At 41.9% G+C, this 22,018-nt stretch overlaps 1 protein-coding gene across 2 annotated transcripts; it reads left to right on the forward strand.

Moving 5' to 3' along the window:
- Positions 1 to 3,958: 3,958 nt before the first annotated feature.
- On the forward strand, positions 3,959 to 16,527 carry LOC124865051 (synaptogyrin-1-like). 2 transcript variants are annotated; one of them, XM_047360056.1, is made up of 4 exons: positions 3,959 to 4,282; positions 9,844 to 10,081; positions 10,162 to 10,307; positions 14,994 to 16,527. In XM_047360056.1, exons 1-4 carry the CDS (start codon positions 4,181 to 4,183, stop codon positions 15,114 to 15,116), a joined length of 609 nt encoding a protein of 202 aa, XP_047216012.1. In that variant the 5' UTR covers positions 3,959 to 4,180; the 3' UTR covers positions 15,117 to 16,527. The 2 variants fall into 2 exon arrangements, with proteins under 2 accessions (XP_047216012.1, XP_047216013.1); XM_047360057.1 differs by lacking the exon at positions 14,994 to 16,527 and adding an exon at positions 12,018 to 12,806.
- Positions 16,528 to 22,018: the final 5,491 nt, after the last annotated feature.

Consider the following 22,018-nt stretch of genomic DNA (forward strand, 5'->3'; position numbering starts at 1 on the left):
GTGGAACCAGCTCCCAGTTTTAGTCCGTGAGGCAGACACCCTGTCTACTTTTAAGGCTAGGCTTAAAACTTTCCTTTTTGATAAAGCTTATAGTTAGAGTGGCTTAGTTTATCCTGAGCTATCTCTGTAGTTATGCTGCTATAGGCTTAGGCTGCTGGAGGACATAATGACCACTTTCCCTCACTGTAGCTGCACAGGTGCAATAAAATGATGGCCAGACATCATACAGGTGTCTTTTGAAGTTTTAATTTCACTCTTTGTCGCTCTCTTCTTTAGTCAACACTGTGAAAACCACAATATAACGGCTGGAATATTACATTTTACATCTCGTTCTGATCTGGCCACCAATAAACAGTCACAAACATCTTAAATGCACAGACTGAACAGTCATGGATCAGTGCAACAGGCTGTTTCAGGGTCCTAAAACATAAACAACATTAAAACCACATGCAGCTTAAATTCACTTATTCTCCTTCCGTGTCTCTGTAGGATACAACCCACAATCCATCTATGATGTGTTTGAGTGAACAATGGTTATACTATTTTTACTGCGTTTTACTATTTTTAACCTTCTTATAACCTTATAATTTCTTTCTTTCATCAAACACTCTGCATGCATGAAGACCCTGATACTGCTCCTATTAATGCAGTGTAGATTTTCATTCTGTGATGCATATAAATGAATAAATCTTAAATTAATTGAATGAATTTGATGTGGTTGTCAGTTCTATTTAATGTAGAAGCTGTATTTACTGGTTTTAATCACTAGATGGAAGTGTTGAAGATAGTTTCTCTGTAGTCTGTGTTATATCAATATGATGTGCAGACGAACTACAGGGGTTGGACAATGAAACTGAAACATCTGTCATTTTAGTGTGGGAGGTTTCATGGCTAAATTGGACCAGCCTGGTAGCCAGTCTTCATTGGTTGCACATTGCACCAGTAAGAGCAGAGTGTGAAGGTTCAATTAGCAGGGTAAGAGCACAGTTTTGCTCAAAATATTGAAATGCACACAACATTATGGGTGACATACCAGAGTTCAAAAGAGGACAAATTGTTGGTGCACGTCTTGCTGGCGCATCTGTGACCAAGACAGCAAATCTTTGTGATGTATCAAGAGCCACGGTATCCAGGGTAATGTCAGCATACCACCAAGAAGGATGAACCACATCCAACAGGATTAACTTTGGACGCAAGAGGAAGCTGTCTGAAAGGGATGTTCGGGTGCTAACCCGGATTGTATCCACAAAACATAAAACCACGGCTGCCCAAATCACGGCAGAATTAAATGTGCACCCCAACTCTCCTGTTTCCACCAGAACTGTCCGTCAGGAGCTCCACAGGGTCAATATACACGGCCGGGCTGCTATAGCCAAACCTTTGGTCACTCATGCCAATGCCAAACGTCGGTTTCAATGGTGCAAGGAGCGCAAATCTTGGGCTGTGGACAATGTGAAACATGTATTGTTCTCTGATGAGTCCACCTTTACTGTTTTCCCCACATCCAGGAGAGTTATAGTGTGGAGAAGCCCCAAAGAAGCGTACCACCCAGACTGTTGCATGCCCAGAGTGAAGCATGGGGGTGGATCAGTGATGGTTTGGGCTGCCATATCATGGCATTCCCTTGGCCCAATACTTGTGCTAGATGGGCGCGTCACTGCCAAGGACTACCGAACCATTCTTGAGGACCATGTGCATCCAATGGTTCAAACATTGTATCATGAAGGCCGTGCCGTGTATCAGGATGACAATGCACCAATACACACAGCAAGACTGGTGAAAGATTGGTTTGATGAACATGAAAGTGAAGTTGAACATCTCCCATGGCCTGCACAGTCACCAGATCTAAATATTATTGAGCCACTTTGGGGTGTTTTGGAGGAGCGAGTCAGGAAACGTTTTCCTCCACCAGTATCACGTAGTGACCTGGCCACTATCCTGCAAGAAGAATGGCTTAAAATCCCTCTGACCACTGTGCAGGACTTGTATATGTCATTCCCAAGACGAATTGATGCTGTATTGGCCGCAAAAGGAGGCCCTACATCATACTAATAAATTATTGTGGTCTAAAACCAGGTGTTTCAGTTTTATTGTCCAACCCATGTAAATCAGTTGATATTAAAAACATGAGCATTTCTGACTTTGCCCACCAGGGGGGTGAAAACCTCATTTTTACCAACATCAGCTGTGAAGGCCCTTTAAAATATGCATCAGCAGCTTCTTGGCTATATTTCACCAAATCCATTTAAAAGCATCATCACTTCAACAAATAACCATCTGTGTATGAGGTCATAATCAGTGCAATGAATTATGGGATATTTGAGGCCACAAAGGATCAACTACTACTGTCCTTCTTTTGCACAGAAAGAGGGCTACGCACAGAGGAGTATTCGCATTAGGACAGTCTTCATCACGGTGGTGTGATCTGATTGCAGAATCCAGTCACTGAATTGAGACACAACTGTTGTGAGTCAAAAATCCTTCATATTAGCTTGTTGAACCTCAATGGAACCTCAATCTCTTCTTCATTTTGCCATCAGTTGTATTTATTTTCATCATCTGCCTTGTTAATATAGAGATAAGTTGGTTATTAAGAACTTGCTACATACAGCCTGTCAGCAGGAGGACAGAAAACACAACATGCATCACTGCTTGTAGTTATTAAAACACACTAAAGATCGACCTTGTCATCATTCAAGGTTACGTTGTCTTTACAAATGCAAAGTATAGAAATATTTAGCTTATTTATCACTATCCTGCTAAACAGGAATCTGACTAAAATTTAGAGAAAGCTGTTCTTTTTAATGTTCTACCCATGCATGGGTTCTCTCCAGGTTCTCCTGCTTTGTCCCACTGTTAAGAAACATGACTGTTTGTCAGGATTTGAAGGTGTTTCGGTTTTTTGTTTTTGGGTTTTTCTGTGATCATGAGTGTTTGTTTTCAAGGAGGTGCTTTAGTTCATTCCTTTAGGTTATTTCCTTTACTTGTATTTTGTTCATGGCACATTTTAGTTTATGTTCTGTTACATCTGTGAGATTTTCCTTTGGTTACCTTGTTTTCTTGGATATCTGTTCAGCTCATTCATGTATTGTTCCCACCCCCTGCCACAGTCAGCTAGTAATCAGTTTCATTCAGTGCACCATGCCAATCCGTCTCCCTGTTTCACATCTATATATACTCTTCTGTTCTGTTTTGTTCTGGTTGACACTGTTTGTTCATGCTATGCCAAGTCTGACCATGTCTGCTGTCCATGCCAGGCCTGCTCAGGTGTTTTGCCTGTCACCTCATCCCCGAATGTAAGTTTCTTTTGTATTAAATGTCTTCTACTTCTCACACTGTCTCTGCCTGCCTGTCTGCACCAAGGTCTTACTCTGAACGCCACCACCTTCCTGACAGTGTTAGGTTAATTGGTCTCTCTAAATAATCCTTAGGTATGAGTGTGTGCATGGTTGGCTGTCCTGTGTGTCTCTGTGTTGATGGACAGGTGACCGGTTCAGGGCGTGCCTCACCTCTCGTCTAACACATGTTGGTGGTCATGTTGATGAGGATTTTGGGTGTAGGACATTATGCAGGTTTGTTCTTTGGACTTCTCAATTATTTTGTTGTTGATTACAACCCTTTTAAAATATAGACATTTGAATGATTTTATTATCAGAGACTTGGCTTTGTTCTTTTGTTTAATGCTAAACAACTGATACTAAACCTCTCAAAATATCTGACATTATGATAAACTACTGATCAAACTGCTGCAAAACACATGGAAATTGAGCCCTGAGTTGTGCCTTCCAGGCAGTTTCTCCTCCCCTGCTCTGTAACTCCACCTCCTTCACTCTGATTGGGTGACTGTTCCCACCAACCAAACCCATAATGCATGTATCTGTGTGATTGGTGGAGCTGGTTGGAGTCAGTCCTCAGCCTGTCAGACACTACTGAGGGAGGCAAAACCCTGAGTCTTTAAGGGAGGATGAAGAGGATTAGTACAGATTACTGAGCAGTTTATAACAGCAGACAGGAGGAAGAAGTGAGCACACTGACCAGTTAGGAAATAACTTCTGACCAACTGGACTAGATTGATGCAGTGAACTGGGACCAGCCTCTAGAACAGACTCTTCCAGTGGGTGTGCATTGGTGGAGGAGGTGTGAACTTCTGTGAGCTGGCCTGGGCCAGCAGCCTGTGTGGATGGACGGGTTCCAGGCATACGGAGCGGGGAAGGCCGGTGGCGCCTTCGATCCTTTGACCTTCATCAGGCAGCCTCAGACAGTGATCAGGATCCTCTGCTGGGTGAGTCTCATTTTGATGTCAGAGAGGGAGGGGGTGGAGTAACCAGAGGACTCCTGCAGGTGTGATGGGTGGATGATGAGCTTAGGTTTGCTTCCTAACAGTCAATTGTTACAAGGAGGTCGCACCTGTAGAGGTGCAGGCTGAAAGGTCTAATGTTCACTAAACCTTCAGTCCTGGTGTGTATTGGACAGGTTTGGGAGGTGTTTCTCTGATTGGACGACTTGCCTGATCGTTTCTTATCTGAACTCGGAAACCTCCAGAGCAAATCAAAGCTGAGGTCCTTTCTGATCATCTGTAAATATTTGTGGGCTGAAGGGCCTCAGAGGTGTTTAGCTGAACTCAGATCAGTGACGGTGAAACTCCTCATGTTTGGTTTCTGCTGGAAGCCGCACAGCAGAAACAAGAACTGCCTTCCTCTCTACATCTTCATCACATGGAGCTGAAACACAAACAGGATGGGGTTATACCCAAAGGGCATTATGCATTTTGTCCTAAGTTTGATCTTTACAATACATGAGAGGATAAAGCTGCAAGATCGTTTTATGATTGTTTCAGCAGAAAATAGGGTTTTCTTATAGAAAATGAGGCAAACATCTCCCAAAAGATTGTAAAAGAAAGTAAAAGGAAAATCAATGAACCCATTTCTATGTGTTTCAATAAAAAATGGCATGTCCAAAAATATTTTTACACTCAATAATTAATGGAAAAATATTTTTTGGTAATAATCAAACAAGTAATCAAACCCTCTGTGCTGAGCAGCTTTTAGCATGATTACTTGGTTTTTCTGATGATTTATGTTTTGTAAAGAGCTCTAATTCTTTGAGAATGGAAGGCCTTCTTACCATCACCCCAATCATTAGCTCCTTCACTCAATCCATCTTGTTTGTTTAAATATGACTGATGCAATACTTGTTTAGTTCTGGAGGACCAGCATGTTCTGGTGAACCCAGTACCAGTTCTCCCACATGCAGTTTTGTAGAGGTCTTCAGGTTACTCAGGATCCGCTAGATGGACATATGACTTATCTCTACAGAACTACATTATGGGATGATTTACATTTGGGTTTCTCCCTGCGTGTTTGGTTGTGTCTTTACAGAGGACTTGTGGTCCGTTCTGTGGTTCTGTGAGCTGTGGTAGGTCAGTTTGTTTTCCTGTAGCTTCAGCTGGTTTAGTGTGACTCTGTCATGAGACTGGCTATAACATTCCTGAGGCTCAGCACAAGACTTCGTGTACAAAGGCTTGTTGTCCCAGACTCTGCTTTGACAGGACGCCTCGATAGACCAGACTGGTTCTGATAATTACCAGATTCATCAGAACTTTAATCAGATGTCTGAATGTGTCCATGTTCAGATAGAGGAGAAGCAAAAACAGGTTCTTTGAGAGGGATTCAGGTTGAAAACACCCGATAAGATCATTGATGAAGAATAAATCTTATTAAGTTTTATTGATTGCATCAGATGAAGTCATGTGACTTTTAAAGCTCCATCCAGAAATAATATGACTGTGGACACATGATAATGGAAGTCATCCTGCGAACCTGCAGGGATTATAACAGGAGAAGAAGAAATGGGTCTGTGTCCCAGCTTCACTGACCCAGTTCTGTTGGTGTTCGGACGAGCCATCGGGTTCATCTGAGGTCCTCCTTAACTGAAACATTTCAATTCAGCTTTAAATTCAGTTTATTTACATAGCTCCAATTCTCAACACATGTCAACTTAAGGAGCTTTACAAAGTCAATCCTGTCCAGTCATCCAGACAGATTCCAAGTCAGGTTCATTCATTTCAATTAATTGTAACCATTGAACAGTTCAGTCAGATTCAGTTATTTATTCAAATTGGATAAAAAGTTTTTCTATCTAAGGAAACCCAGCAGATTGCATCCAGTCAGTGACTTGCAGCATTCACTCCTCCTGGATGAGCATGTAGAGACAGTGGACAGTCACTGGTGTTGACTTTGCAGCAATCCCTCATACTGAGCATGCATGTAGCGACAGTGGAGAGGAAAAACTCCCTTTTAACAGGAAGAAACCTCCAGCAGAACCAGAACCAGGCTCAGTGTGAGCGGCCATCTGCCACGACCCACTGGAGGTTTGAGAGAACAGAGCAGAGACACAAAGAGAACAAAGAAGCACTGATCCAGGAGTACTTTCTATGGGAAGGAAAAGTAAATGTTAATGGATGTAGCTCCTTTAGTCGTTTCACCTAGAAAGAAAGAACATATAAACTCTGACCCAGTTTTCAAGGTTAGAGTCTGAAAGAGATCACATAGAGTTAGTTACAGTAGAAGTTCAGTCAGTAGCCATGTCTAGGAGAGAGAAAGGGTTAAACACTGAAAGTGTATCATCGTAGAAGCTTGGCTGATGCCCCCCTCCAGGAAGGTGTCACAGGTAGACACAGAGTCAGGCCAGGTGTAGCTTCCAGGAAGAGAACAAAGTTAAAAGCTGAAATAACAGCAAATAATGTAAAATTGGAGAGTAGTGTGAGAATGTAGCAGAGAGAGTGAAAGTGGTCATTATGTCCTCCAGCAGCCTAAGCCTATAGCAGCATAACTACAGAGATAGCTCAGGATAACCTAAGCCACTCTAACTATAAGCTTTATCAAAAAGGAAAGTTTTAAGTCTAGTCTTAAAAGTAGACAGGGTGTCTGCCTCACGGACTAAAACTGGGAGCTGGTTCCACAGGAGAGGAGCCTGATAACTAAAGGATCTGCCTCCCATTCTACTTCTAGAGACTCTAGAAACCACCAGTAAACCTGCAGTCTGAGAACGAAGTGCTCTGTTAGGAACATATGGACCAATCAGATCTCTGATGTATGATGGAGCTAGATCATTAAGGGCTTTATATGTGAGGAGGAGAATTTTAAATTCTATTCTGGATTTAAGAGGGAGCCAATGAAGGGAAGCTAAAATAGGAGAAATATGATCTATCTTTTTAATTTTCACCAGAACTCTTCTGCAGCACTGTTATGCTGTTATCAGCATAGCATGAAAATGTATCATATGCTGCCTGATAATTTTACCTACTCGAAGCATATATATAGTAAAGAGAATTGGCCCAGGCATAGAACTCTGTGGTACTCCACAAGTAACCCTGAGTTTGAAGATGAGTTATGATTTACATGGACAATGTGGAATCAGTCAGACAGATAAGATTTAAACCAGCCTAGTGTTATTCCCCTGATCCCTACTGCTTATTCCAGCCTTTGTAAGAGAATGTTGTGATCATGTTGAGAAAGTAATTCAGCCATATCAAATAGGAGCTAAATCAGAAACTGTGGGACACAAGTCCCTGAAAACCAGAGTCTGGGACCATTTTAATTAATTTAAAAAGTTTAATGAGTTTTTATTTGACATGTTTTAGCCTCAGAGTGATGGTAAAGTTCAACTGTTAAGTGATTGTCTGCATTTCCTCGCAGGTAAGTTTAGTTAAACTTCTTGCTCTGGGGACAGAATATGTTCTACTGAGTTACATAGGAGGAAGTAAATAAGTAAACTTTATTAATATGCACCTTTCACAGGTCAAAAACCTCAAAGTGCTGTACAATAAATGTAAGCATCAATATTTCTTAGCTGAAGAAAACAGTTTCTGATTAATCCTCAAGAATGGCACTCCAAAGACCTGGCAGAATCGAAACTAATACCAAGGTTTCTGAGGTGTGGTTTGACAGAAGAGGCCAGTAAACCAAGGTATTGCTTGATATCAAGTCAAGTCAAGTTTATTTATAAAGCGCTTTTCAGCAACAAGGCACTCAAAGCGCTGTACACAAGGAAAAACATTACAATGATACAGAGAATCAAACAGAAAAATAAATCAAGTGACACTAATAATCCTTGGGAGTTTACTGGTAAGAGCTGGTTCTAATCCAATCTTTCTAATAGAGGTAATTAGCTCATTAAGTCCTCTGTGGTAAGGAATTCATCCTGTGCTAGAAGAAAAATAATAATATTAATCCTTGAGGTCACTGGTATGAGGCAGCTGTGGTCCCATCATTCAAATAAGCTGGGTCACTGGTATAAAACAGTCTTAGTCAAACTTTTTAAATACTAATAATGTTTGCCTGTCACTGGTATGATATAGTTGAAGTATAATCCTTTTAAGAAATCTAAAATTCTCTGGTCATTGGTGTAAAAACAGCTTTAGTCCAAATTTTCAAATACTAATAATAATATTTGGCTTTCGCTGGTAATCCTTATGAGAAATCTGAAAATCTATGAAAAGTAATGAAATCACACATTTAGCTAGATGAGAAAAGAGACCACATTAGATAAGAAGAGGGAAAAAAATCATATTTCACACTTTATCCTTAGCAGGATACAGTTTGAGATTGCAAAAAAAAAAAAAACCTCAGCACAAAGAAGCAACATTTATACGAAACAACATGCAGGGGATCTGGTGAATGTGGTGTGAAGGGGTGCATATGTTTATATGAGCATGTGAGTGTGTGCAAGTAAGTCCGTGAAGCTCTGTCACAGAGGCCATTGTCCTTGATGATACGATGGAAGGTTCATCAACCGGCCACAAAGTTCTGAGCAGGTCCACAGATGTCCTCAGGGAATGGAGGGAGCAGAGGGAGCAGAGCGTGATGTTTACATAACGTCCAGGAGAAGTTGAAGATAGCCAGCCATAAGTTATTCTGTTCTCAGGGGCAATAATTAGAGCCACTGTTTGATACTACTAATGCAGTTTATCAAGGAGGACAATTCTGAATATTCACTTGACTTAAAAGAACAGTAGAGCTGAATATCATCAGCATAGAAATGATAAGACATGACAAAAAGCTGCATGATTATTTGGCCTTGAGGGAAAATATACAAAAATAAGAGAATAGACCTTAATACTGAGCCCTGTGGTACCTCACTTGCAAGCTGTGGGAGTCTGACATAATCTGGTTTGCAAAAACACTGAACGTTGTGCAAGAAAGATCAGAGTTATACCACGTCTGATAGACTGACTACATCCAGAGCCTGTTAATCAAAATACTGTGATAAAGAGTGTCAAAAGCAGATGTAAGACCCAGAAGAACCATTGCAGTGGATAATCGAGAGTCAACTGACATCAAAATGTCACTAGAAACTTTGAGTAGAGCAGTTTCTGTGGAGTGGAGTTTATGAAAGCCAGACTGAAATTTGTCAAAGATCTTATGCTTTCCCAAAAAGAAATGAACTGTCCTGCCACTACTTTTTGAAGACGCTTTGACATAAAAGTAATCTTGCAGATAGACCTGTAGTTTTAATGCAGTGTAGGATCCACATTGCACTTTTTTTAATGATGCCTTAACATCAACATGCTTTAAAGAACTTCGAACCACACCTGGGCCACACAAGGGCTAATGGCAGGAAAACCCTTTTTAAACAACACCGCAGTGGGAATGTCGTTTAGACAGATAGATGGTTTATTTTGTCACGTACCACACAGTAGGACTCTGATAGAGAAATTCAGACCAAATTACTTTTTTCTGCCTATTTGGGACTTTTTATATTTTCTCCTTTTAGCAGCGAGCCATCTCTAAACAGCACAGGAGTATGCTAGCATAGCGCTAACTGCATCCTCCCTGCCTGCAGCTCTTCTCCATTGTGATCTTGGGATGCATCACTAACGAAGGTTATGTTAACCGCCCTGAAGAGGTGGAGGAGTACTGCATCTTCAACCGCAACCAGAATGCCTGTAACTATGCTGTTGCCATAGGAACGCTGTGTTTCCTCTGTACCATCGGTTTCCTGGCACTGGATGTTTATTTTCCTCAGATCAGCGGAGTGAAGGACAGGAAGAAGGCCGTCATGGTGGACATCGGGGTGTCGGGTGAGATTCTTCTTGTCAAGGTTCAGAACATTCCTGTTTCCATGTTGACTTCAACATATAACATGTGTGTTCCTTTGCAGCTTTTTGGTCTCTCATCTGGTTTGTGGGTTTCTGCTTCCTGGCAAATCAGTGGCAGATTTCTAAACCTGAAGACAACCCTCTGAATGAAGGCGCCGACGCCGCTAGAGCCACCATCATCTTCTGCTTCTTCTCCATCTTTACTTGGGTATGTAGCTGTACGGAGTCTGCCTGCTGCCACCTGTTGGTCAGACAGGGGTATTACGGGTTTCACCCAAATCACCAGTGTGGTACCTGTTATCTCTGAGAGGAGGTTCTGGTTTGTTAGAAGCTGGTTACACAGAGAAAGCTCAGCTCTGCTGCACTGATTCAGAGTTAACTACTTTGATCCAACACTCTGTGTTCTGTCCATTCATTACTGTGTTACTGATTATCAGCTTGGTTTTGGTCTCTGCAGGACCTGCTGGCAATGTTCTTACCTGTCCAGCCTCCAACTTTACTATAGACATGTTTTCATTTATGAAATGATTATTTAGATCACTGACACGTCTCCTCTCTCTTTGTTTTCTTCTATGTTCGTATTTGTTACGTTGGCTAATATCTTGTCTTTGTGTCTCATGTTTTTGATGATGTGTTCCATTTTGTTCTGTGTTCCATGTTGTTCTGTGTTCCATGTTGTTGTGTGTTTCTGATGCTCTGTGTTCCATGTTGCTCTGTGTTCCATGTTGTTCTGTGTCCCGTGTTGTTCTGTGTTCCATGTTGCTCTGTGTTCCGTTTTGTTCTGTGTTCTACGTTGTTCTGTGTTCCATGTTGTTCTGTGTTCTATGTTGTTCTGTGTTCTATGTTGTTCTGTGTCCCGTTTTGTTCTGTGTTCCATGTTGTTCTGTGTTCTATGTTGTTCTGTGTTCTATGTTGTTCTGTGTCCCGTTTTGTTCTGTGTTCCATGTTGTTCTGTGTTCTATGTTGTTCTGTGTTCTATGTTGTTCTGTGTTTCTGTTGTTCTGTGTCCCGTTTTGTTCTGTGTTCCATGTTGTTCTGTGTTCTATGTTGTTCTGTGTCCCGTTTTGTTCTGTGTTCCATGTTGTTCTGTGTTCTATGTTGTTCTGTGTTCTATGTTGTTCTGTGTCCCGTTTTGTTCTGTGTTCCATGTTGCTCTGTGTCCCGTGTTGTTCTGTGTTCCGTTTTGTTCTGTGTTCTATGTTGTTCTGTGTCCCGTTTTGTTCTGTGTTCCATGTTGCTCTGTGTCCCGTGTTGTTCTGTGTTCCGTTTTGTTCTGTGTTCCATGTTGCTCTGTGTCCCGTGTTGTTCTGTGTTCCGTTTTGTTCTGTGTTCCATGTTGCTCTGTGTTCCGTTTTGTTCTGTGTTCTATGTTGTTCTGTGTTCCATGTTATTCTGTGTTCTATGTTGTTCTGTGTTCTATGTTGTTCTGTGTTTCTGTTGTTCTGTGTTCCATGTTGCTCTGTGTCCCGTGTTGTTCTGTGTTCCATGTTGCTCTGTGTCCCGTGTTGTTCTGTGTTCTATGTTGTTCTGTGTTCCGTTTTGTTCTGTGTTCCATGTTGCTCTGTGTCCCGTGTTGTTCTGTGTTCCATGTTGCTCTGTGTTCCGTTTTGTTCTGTGTTCTATGTTGTTCTGTGTTCCATGTTGTTCTGTGTTCCATGTTGCTCTGTATTCCGTGTTGTTCTGTGTTCCATGTTGCTCTGTATTCCGTGTTGTTCTGTGTTCCATGTTGTTCTGTGTTCCATGTTGTTCTGTGTCCCGTGTTGTTCTGTGTTCCATGTTGTTCTGTGTTCCATGTTGTTCTGTGTTCCATGTTGCTCTGTATTCCGTGTTGTTCTGTGTTCCGTATTGTTCTGTGTTCCATGTTGTTGTGTGTTTCTGTTGTTCTGTGTTCCGTGTTGTTATTTCATGTGCTCTGCAGGGAGGCGTCACTCTGCTGTCGTTGGAGCGTCTGAAGAGAGTTTCGTACGAAGAAGAATACAACAAACTGTTCACGCCTCCTCTCTCTTGAAACAAAGCCTAACCGTTCTCACACAACCAATCAGGGACAAGCATTCTGCTCCATTCATTTCCTCAACTCCTTCTGAACTCTGATTGTTCGCTTTAAATGCCTGTCACATAAAGTGCCTTCATGTTGCCATGGAAACAAAATGATGTCCTCATCAGATGCTGAGAATCAATCATGACTGTTCATCAATCAAGAGCAGCATTTAGTGTGCAGACAGAGCTGACTGAAATTCTCCTCCTGATTGATGAGTTTTCTAGTAAAATCATAGAACCAAACAGAACCTTGTCTGCTGGACAGAGAGACCCTCTTCTGTAGCTGAAGGAGCCACTATCTGAGACTGGTTCAACTTTGTTTCTGTTTTCCTTCCTGATCCATCTGCAGCAACCTCTGCTGGTTTCAGAAACATTTAGATCATCTCCACAGAGCAAGGTTACAGTTTGTGGTTCCCCATCTATAATCCTGACTGGTCCTCTGATGTTCCATCTGGTTTACCCAGAACTGGAACTGGAACCAGTAAACCTGGCTGACTGTTGAGCTAGTAGTTAGGGTTAGATAAATAATCAGATAATCAGGAGATTGCCAAGTTTGGGTTAACATACTGGGAGGTTCTGACCTCCATCATCCCTGCTGTCTGTAACCTGTTGCTGATATGATTCTGTTGTGTGTTCTGTTGTGAAATGATGATTAAACAGCTGAACAGTTCAAGTGTGTGCTGCTGTAACATCTTAAAGCTGAAGTTCACCTGTAGATCACCTGGTGTCAGGTCTGGGGTCAGCACAGGAGCAGATCTGAGCAGGTGATGTTTCCCTCTAAAAACTACTTTTAGTTTCAGTTTTTCACCTCCTGTTTCTATTTAAAAGTTTTATTTTCTAACCACCACCAGGTGTCCCTGTATCATCATTATGTTACCTCACACTGTACAAAGTCCAAACAGCTTCACAGACAGATGGTAGTGCCAGTTTTAGCTAAGGTACCTGGTCCAGCACACTGCTGCTGGTCTGCTCCATCAGAACCACATCCATTCAGGCTCTAAAGGTCCTCCGGCTGCAGCTGACACCCAAGGGATCCATCAGCATGTGAACCACATTACTGAAAGAACCTGAACTGTTTTAATAGATCCAGATACAGGTCATTGCTCTGGTCCTGTCTTGTTTCTACCCCTGTGTCTGGGTCAGGTTCATGTTCTAGTCCTGTTTCTAACCCTTTGTCCTGGTCCTTTAGTCTGGTCTTTATTCTGACATTGTTGGTCATGCTTCTCATATTCTCATCATGGTTTTTGTTCTAGTCTGGGTTCTTCCTTCCAGAACCGGATCAATACTAGCACTTTGCCATTTCGAGGTTATTCACAAAGTTTATAATAAGGTCATTCATATTTTAATCTTTTATAAGGTGAGACTCATAGGTCCATCAAGGTCCATCCAGGTCCACCCAAAGGATCAGAACGGTTTTGGAGATCTGCGCTGCAAAGAGATTCTCAACCTTTATTCTCCTTGTTCCCTCTTGGGGATTCTGGAAAACATTTACTCTTACTGTAAACAACTGACTTCCTTCTTCTTAGAATCTTCTCCAGGATGTTCTCAGTAACCTGTCTGGGATTCAAGATAATCAAAAATATTGAGACCTGTTTCTGAACATAAACTCTGGTTTCTTCTCGTCTCTCTGCATGTTGTGATCCTCATCTCCTCCTCCATCATTCCTCTTGATGCTTCCAGCTACTCTGATGGTGCTGCTATGTTTTCCTGATAATCGATAGCTTCCAGAAAAAAGAACGTTAGAAGAGTGAATGTGATGTTTCTTTCTCTTCTTTTTCTCTTCATCATTTTCTCCTCTACGTTTAACGGTTGGTCTTCCATATTTTCCTCCTGAAAAAGTTCCTCTTATTTCTGTCAGTTAAACACATTTCAAACCAACTAGGAAATCATTTTTAATCATTTTGACTAAATCTCCTGTTCTTTCTGCTCTTTTCCATGATGACAGCAGTATCATTCACTTTTCTGACCACCTTCTCGACTCGCTTGTAACACCTCCAGTAAGAACCAGACTTTTTCCAGAATGTTCCTGGCTGGAAAACATTTGGTTCACTCTGATTGGTGCATCATCTATGTTTGAACACCTGTGCCAAATTTGTCACTCATACAAAGATTTTTCATGATCCACATTACCTAAAAATGAGTAATCAGGATCATGGTTCTGCTCTTGGTTCTACTCCTGACCTTGTTCCTGTGGTCCATCAGGATCTTCTCCTGTGTTCTGATCAGCTGCGAGAGTAAGCCACACCTGTAATATGTTCTCTGTGACATGCTATGAGTATCTGTGTTCCATCTAACGTATTAACATCCATCATGTTGTTCTGACATGTTAAAGGTCGACATGTGTTCTTTCATGCAGAATAATGTCCTGCGTGGGCAAGCTTCAATACATTTACATCCTTCACATACATGTTCTGACGTGTCATTGTCCTGCACACGAATGCTCTAATGTGTTATCGCCCTGCATGGTCTGGCTATGACATGTTGGTCATGCTGTTGTTATTCAAATGTTCAATCCGTGGCCGTAACATTTTAAAAAAGTTCTTTCTAACATGTTAACATCATGCATGAACCCAGTCGGACCTGTTATCATCCTGCATGTGCATGCTATGACATGCACATCATATTGATGTTTTTTACATGTTCAGTCTGAGGCTGTAACATTTTAGTGTGTTCTTTGCAACATGTTAACATCCATTATGTGCCCTTTCTCATATGTTCAGAGCTCATCACTGATTAAGGACATGTTATTAATATTTCCATAACTGTTAACCACTTTGTCTGTTTTCCTGACATGTTTCCTTCCCTGTTCTCACTGATTGGTTCATACATGACCCTGTGTCGTCCTGTGTGTCTCCAGGCGCTCCAGTCTCTGCTGGCCATCCACAGGTTCAAACAGGGAGCCGACACAGTCATCTTCAACCAGGACTACGTTGAACCCGAGCAACAGGAGCCAATGGAGGCACCGCTCACATATGAATAAAACTCCACCCACAGGCTGGCTTATGCCTGGTTCAGACGGCAGAATTTTCTAATTTTCAAATGATTTTCAAAACCTGAGAGACCTCACAAGTGATGATAAAAAATATATAACAAGTTTGGTCCTACAGTGTGTGTCCAGCCACACAGCAAGTACAACACACCACACGAACAGATTTCACTCACAAACATTCAGATGTCAGGCGGGAAATCTCGCAAAACCTCGCAAGTTTAAACATGAGTTCAGAGTAATTCCCTTCTGCGTTTCTGTCACCTCGCATTCTGATTGGCTACACGTCACGTTCAACAGGTTCGTTTGTCCTCGGGGAACAACCCACAAGGTAGGACATTGGGGCAAGACAATCCAACATGTTGAATATCCCTGTTTTGAGGTCCGAGTGGTCCCAACGTCATTTCGAGCAGATTCGATCACTCTTAACACATCACACACAGCAGGATTTTCTTATAAGGTTATTTTAAGAGCCATCACGACAATTGAGGCATGTCGGAGGGGGAAGATTGAACCAGGGATCAGTGGAAGGGTTCACACTTTGCAGGGAATGAACTGGGAAATTCAGGTGAAGTGGTCATGATGCATTTTGGGAACACGACATTAACAAGTCCTGGACGCCTTCCTCGGGAGGTGTTCCAGGCACGTCCCACCGGGAGGAGGCCCAGGGGATGGCCCAGGACACGCTGGAGGGACTATGTCTCTCGGCTGGCCTGGGAACGCCTTGGGCTCCCCCTGGAGGAACTGGAGGAGGTGTCTGGAGAGAGGGACGTCTGGGCGTCTCTGCTGAGTCTGCTGCCCCCGCGACCCGGTCCTGGATAAGCGCAAGACGACGAATGAACGAACGAACATTAACAAGTTTTTCCAATCCAGAACAAAATTGATTAATTCGTTAATGACACTCAGCTTTGAGGCATGCCATCTTTCTCAGTATCCAATCACCACCTAGAGCAGTGAAAGTTCCCTTTTTAAGCTTGGTTTTTATTTAAAAAAAGTGTATATAAGATGTTTTATACCAATGATCCAAACTGTCAACAAATGAGTCCGTGTTTGGTCCATATCAGGTTTGCTATGTGGTCTTGCTTCTACTACTTCCTACAAAAAACTTTCACAATTAAAGCCTGGACATTTTTGACCTATCAGGTCAATCAGCCAGCTGCAAAATGCCAGTTTCCTTTTAGAAAAACTTGGTTTTATTTTGCATTGAAGAATCTTAAAAGAAGAATGTATTTAAATGTCTGGAGCATCCTTTTTGTATAACCCAGGAGCTGTTAGGCACAGCGCCTCCTGCTGGTCATTAACTCCTATTTTATTCATAATGGTGCTGTAATCTGTGATAATTAACGGCAATAAACAATAAGCTGTGTGTTTCAGGTCTGTCTGACAGCAATATTTGTGGATCAGACTCAGGCCTCATTGTGTGGTCCATGCACTAAAACAGATTTATTAGAGTTTACTCACTATTTTCCTTAACATGCTCCGACCTGCAGGATTCAAAGAAGGAATACTGGATCCAGAGGTATTACCACTGATGAGAAGGTTTTAGCTCCGTGGTATTTATAGAGTCATTGTTCTGTGACTCAGAGTGCCAGTCAGACTATAAACTGCTCCAGTTAAAGCCTCCAAACAGCCAAAGTTGACAGTCTGAATGAGACGAGATTAAGTGAAAGTAAACTTTGACCTGGTTTAGTTCAATGAATCAGGATTCAACTCAGCTGGATGCATGCAGAGGTGCTGCACAGTCAGAAGTTCTTATATCTGCATTCATTGAAGAGACGACCAGCGTGGAGTGTCAGTCAGAACAGGCCAGTCTAGTCAATGTCAGTTAGAGGTGGTCGGAGAGCATAGAGAGAAGAGAAACAATCCCCCAGCTTAGATGATTGCTTGTTCCACCATAGTGGATCCACCAATGACACCATTCGGGAATCAGGGTTCCTTGTAGCAATGCCAGAACCAGATGACATTCCTAAGAGAAATGCAGGAGCCCATATGAAGAATAATCCTGTAGCCTGTTTGAACAGCTGCTGCAGAACCAGAAAGCCTTCCGTAGACAGCTTAAGCAGCCATGGGATGCAAGAGGAGAAAAAACAGGAGCTACGACAGGTTCAGCACCTGCATCTGTAGAGGGTTCACTCTGAGATAACCATGGTCTGATCCAAGGGAAAAACTGAATCAGAGAGGGTCTGATTTTACTGATGATGCACAGAGAGATAGTCAGCATGGACAGAGGAGAACTTAGATCATAAGCTGCTTGTCTGCAGATCTTCCTCTGACCTCCTGATCAGTTGTCTTTAAACTAATTTAAAAAGGTCTTTGTGGCAGACTGGATGGATTTAACTGTGGAGTTACAGACAGATTTGTTTTTCTGATCAGAAACAAATTCAGCTTTCAGGCCAGTTTATCAAAGTTCAGCCAGTCTGAGGAACGCAAATTCAATAACAATTAATGATGCACACAAAGCAGAAGTTAATATTTTAATTCATGACCACTCAGAGAAGATTTCTGCTGTATTTGTCCCCAGGCGGGTTTCCATGAGGTCTGCACTTCACTATGTGCTCCTTGGTTCCTTCCTGTTGCAAACCTTGAAATAAGATCTCAGCAGCTACTGGAGAAGGCTGAAGGTTTATCCTGATGCTGCAGATCAGCAGCAGCTGTGGATCCTCATAAATATCTAACCTGAGTTCAGGTTGTCTCTAAGGGCTCTGACAAACACATCTGCAACAGGTGAGGACGTGTGTCAGCAGGATAATTTACCTGATCTCCCTGATGAGTACAAACCGTCTGTGCTACAGGCTGAACCTGATGACTCAGCAGGAATGTCACTGAGTCACTGCAGAGACTGTTTATCTCCTGGAGCATGGTTTCCTAAAACATGCAGAGCAAGCTCCCCCATCACACCGTCCAACAGAAGATGTCAAACTGAATAACTTGTTACTGCAGCAGAATCCCCTCAGAAAGGTCCAACAGAGATCTTAGTGCAATGAAACCTGGCGACGTGATTCTAAACAGAACAATAATCAGACGTCTGTCACAGCAACAGTCACACTGCACAGATCCCCCAGAAAATATCTGACACTGCTTAATATTTGGTTCAGGTCTCCTTTAGTCAGAAAATCTTTGGTTTGTGGATCTGTCCCACTAGGAAAGCCACAGACCCCTGATTCAAGCTCCCAACCAGAGATTTCTGCCAAAAAGATTTTGTCTAAATGAGATGATTGTCGCACAGCGTTAACCCAGCATTGTGGAGGTGATTTCGGGATTGTTTCTTACCTGGATCTGTTGCTGTGGTAACTGATGGTGGGATGCATTCTCCAAGTAGGCTCATCGGTTCTTGGTGGACCTCTTTTTGAGACGCTAGTTCCATCCTATGTTGCACCCAATGTCTTTTCTATTTTACAGTGTTAGCCGAGTCCAACACTAAGAACAAATGAAAACTGGTAAAAGGACAGCTGGACAGTAATACGGTATTAGGGTATGTTGGGGTATCTAAAATTAGCAACACTATGGCTTTGGGTACTTTCCTTAGAAACTGCAGGGTCGTAACAGTGTTTATGTTGGCACTGTGACATCATATCGGGGGTTTGGTTAGTGGCCAGCAGAGCAGACCACATTCCTGGTATGTGACCTTTAAGGAAAACACACAGCAGGAAATGTCAGCTGTACCTGTGCTTTCATGACGTGGCAGTGGAACTTCAGGGTTTTCCAATCACCCCACTGAGCCTGACCTAATTCAGGGTATAAATGACATAGAACAGAGATGCATCAAAGCGTTTGCATAAATACTACTGGATCTACTGTTGGTCAGAACATTTAGACTGGAAACCTGGGTGGGAATTTCTGATACTGAACTAAACTGGATCCGACTTGGCAAACTGGGACTACTTTGTGGCATTTGAAAATTAAAAATGTGAGTGAACTCAGACCCAATGTGGGGCTCCTCTAAGCTTTTTTTCCTAGGGCCACTTTCATTCAGTATCTACAGGTTTCCCACAGCTAGGACTAAAACAAAATCTCTCACCAAATGCTGATGACTCCAAGAGTTCTGTGTCACTTGGTAGTTTGTCCACAAATCCAGTGAGGGAGTTGGGTCAGAATTTCCTCAAGTTAATGCAGACAAGATAGAAGTTATTGTTTTCAAACATGGTAAAAAGGTTAGAAATCAGCATTTATCCAGAATCAATAAGACTGAACACTACGCAGCATGTCAGAAACCTCAGTGTTGTTATGGGGTTATTAGTAACAACCCCATACAGTCAAAAGAGAGATTTTTAAAATGAGTCAATCTAAACTTAGTCACAGAATCAATCACTGTCATGATCCTGAGGTGTTTTAATTTTATTTTCTGTGTGTATTTCAACCATTTCTTAGCTGTGTATTTTGTCCTTAAGTTTATGCTTAGTTAAGTTATTTCCCTGTGCTTATTGTTGGGTGTTTTTCTTGTTAGTTTATTCGTTTTTGTTTTAGTATTCTTCATACTTCTAGAATTATTCCTGTTAGATACTTGCCTGTGTTTCTTTGTGTTTCTGTTCTGCCTCTGCTACTTTACTGCGGTCGAGCCAGCCTCCACTTCGAAAATGATGGTCAAATCAGCCCTCAGACGGTTTTGTTAAAAGCGATATTTTTAATGTGAACTGACTCAGTCATTCTTGCTGTTATTTATTTTAGATATTTAAAAGTCCACCTGCGAATATGTGGATATGACATTTATTTTTGTCCCTGTTTTATGTGGTCATTTGCGTGTTCATTATTTGAGAACGTCCATTAATATTTCTAAATTTTCCACGCTTATTAAAACAAAATAGTTTCTGGTGATCAGGTTGACAGAAGAACTCCTCCAGATATCATTCATAAAATTTCACCAACATCTGATGTGGAATTCCAAATGTAAAGCCCCTAAACTAAGACATTTTACATTTATTTACCTAAGTTTGTGTGTTTATTGCAACAAAACGGTTTGTTTCCTGTGATTACTCTCACTTCAGGTTGACAGAGAACACTTCCAGATTCCTCTCATCAAATTACATCGAGATCTGATGTGGAATTTCAAAGTTAAAGCCCTCAGTGTTAAACATTTTCCTAACCCTAATCCTTTCCTATCTTTTACTAAGTTGCTGAACATATATTTATGATATCATGTTTTATTGTGCAATAATTTCTGATCTCTTAGCACTTAAAATATGTTTTAAGAATGACTATCAACTGCCACACCTATTGCAGTCCAGCATCTGAAAAACCGAAATCGCCACTCGACTGCTGTCCATCTTGGGTCGCCATGAGCGCTGCGGGTCAGCCTCAGAGTTGATGCATTCCCTTTCTGGTTGATTTTGTGATTTGTAAAAATGTTTCAGATTTTGTGATGTCGGTTTGCTTCTCCCAGCCGCCGTAGTCATGGCTGCAAGTGTATTTTACAGTAAAATTCAAACAGATTTTTTTATTTATGATTCTTTAATTTAACAACTGAACAAAACAAAACGTACAACATGATGATAAAACATATTTTAACGTCATGATGTAAAAAATCTTAATCTAAATAAATAAATAAATAATACAAAATAAATAATACAAAATAAATAATATGAAGTAGAAATAGTTGAAAAAGATGTAAACAAGATTCATCAAAGGCACGTTGGTCACTGGGCGTGGTCTTTAGTGGGCTCTGGTCCAGTTGAAGCAGTTCCGATCTCTGTGCAGCGTGATCCTTAAGACGCGGAGCAGATCCCTCCTCAGAATCTCCCAGCCGCAAGCAGAACCATCCTGTAGAACACGCAGAAACATTTTAGCTTTCCAGATCGAGAAAAATAACCCATACTAATCAGAGCCATGTTCCAGAACCATCTGTTTCAGTTCTATCTGTTCCAGTTCCACTTGTTTCAATGCTGTCCATTCCAGAACCACCTGTTCTAGAGCTTTCCTTCCAGAACCACCAATTCCAATGTGATTCCAAAATAATCTACTTCAGTATTATCTGTGTTGGAACCACCTACTCCAGTCTATTTGTTCCAGATCCCACTTCATTTATTTACTTCTGGCTCTAAATAATCCTCCGACCCGTGGGAATGACTGAAAGTTTCCATGCACATATTTCCAGATGTCTGAACATTACTGGCATGAGAAAACCCAGTCAGTTCACAGCCTGACCCAGTCCCGATTCTTATCCAAGAACAGCATCATAGAAACTGAAGGTTCTCCTTTAATTTATTAAGGGACTTTAGTTCTGAATGTTGTTGGTTCTGATTGGACCTGCTATCAGAAAATGCTTTCTGGATCAATCAAGTTCTGACCAATACAAACTTGTTTAATGTCTCAAACAGTAAATAAAAGGTTCAGAATAAGTTTAAATGGTCCGGTTTGGATCAAGATGTCTGCTGGGTGGATGGCTGGTTTACCTGCTGATCAATGACAGCCGTGACGTTCTTGAAGTACGGCGACAAAACTCCCGAGGCCTCTGTGGTGTTCAGCTGCAGGTAGAAAACCAGTTTATTATCAATGACACTCAACATCAGTTCTGTTTTGGTTTGGTCCAGTCTGCACTGTTTCTGGTTTTGGTACTCACACACTGATGGTGTTCCACCAGCCGATCCTGCAGGTTCAGGTAGACGTCCAGCTTCTGCTCGGACCATGTGACTCCGCCCTCTCCCTCAGGTAGCTCATACTCTGCGAAAATAAGCCCCGCCCCTCGCAGACACTCGTACACCACCAGCGACATCCAGCGGCACTGCAGAGAACCAATCACAGGTAAGGATCACACCATCCAGCTCGGTGACTGGCTGTGGGGAGGTGATAAGCTTACCTGATCGTGTGTGGTTGACGTGGCAAAAAGGGCAGAGTCTGGGAAATGGATCTCACTGTTGGGTTCCTGACAATGTGTTGGAATCTGCGTCCCCTACAGGACATGA

Source organism: Girardinichthys multiradiatus, chromosome Y (assembly GCF_021462225.1).
Source record: "Girardinichthys multiradiatus isolate DD_20200921_A chromosome Y, DD_fGirMul_XY1, whole genome shotgun sequence".
Lineage (NCBI taxonomy): Eukaryota > Metazoa > Chordata > Actinopteri > Cyprinodontiformes > Goodeidae > Girardinichthys > Girardinichthys multiradiatus.

Bases quoted from the DNA above. Each gene is read 5' to 3' on its own strand.
- LOC124865051 (XM_047360056.1), top strand. From the start codon at position 4,181: ATGGACGGGTTCCAGGCATACGGAGCGGGGAAGGCCGGTGGCGCCTTC. The intron at 4,283-9,843 runs GTGAGTCTCATT...CCCTGCCTGCAG, and splicing joins TGATCAGGATCCTCTGCTGG to CTCTTCTCCATTGTGATCTT. The intron at 10,082-10,161 runs GTGAGATTCTTC...GTTCCTTTGCAG, and splicing joins GGTGGACATCGGGGTGTCGG to CTTTTTGGTCTCTCATCTGG.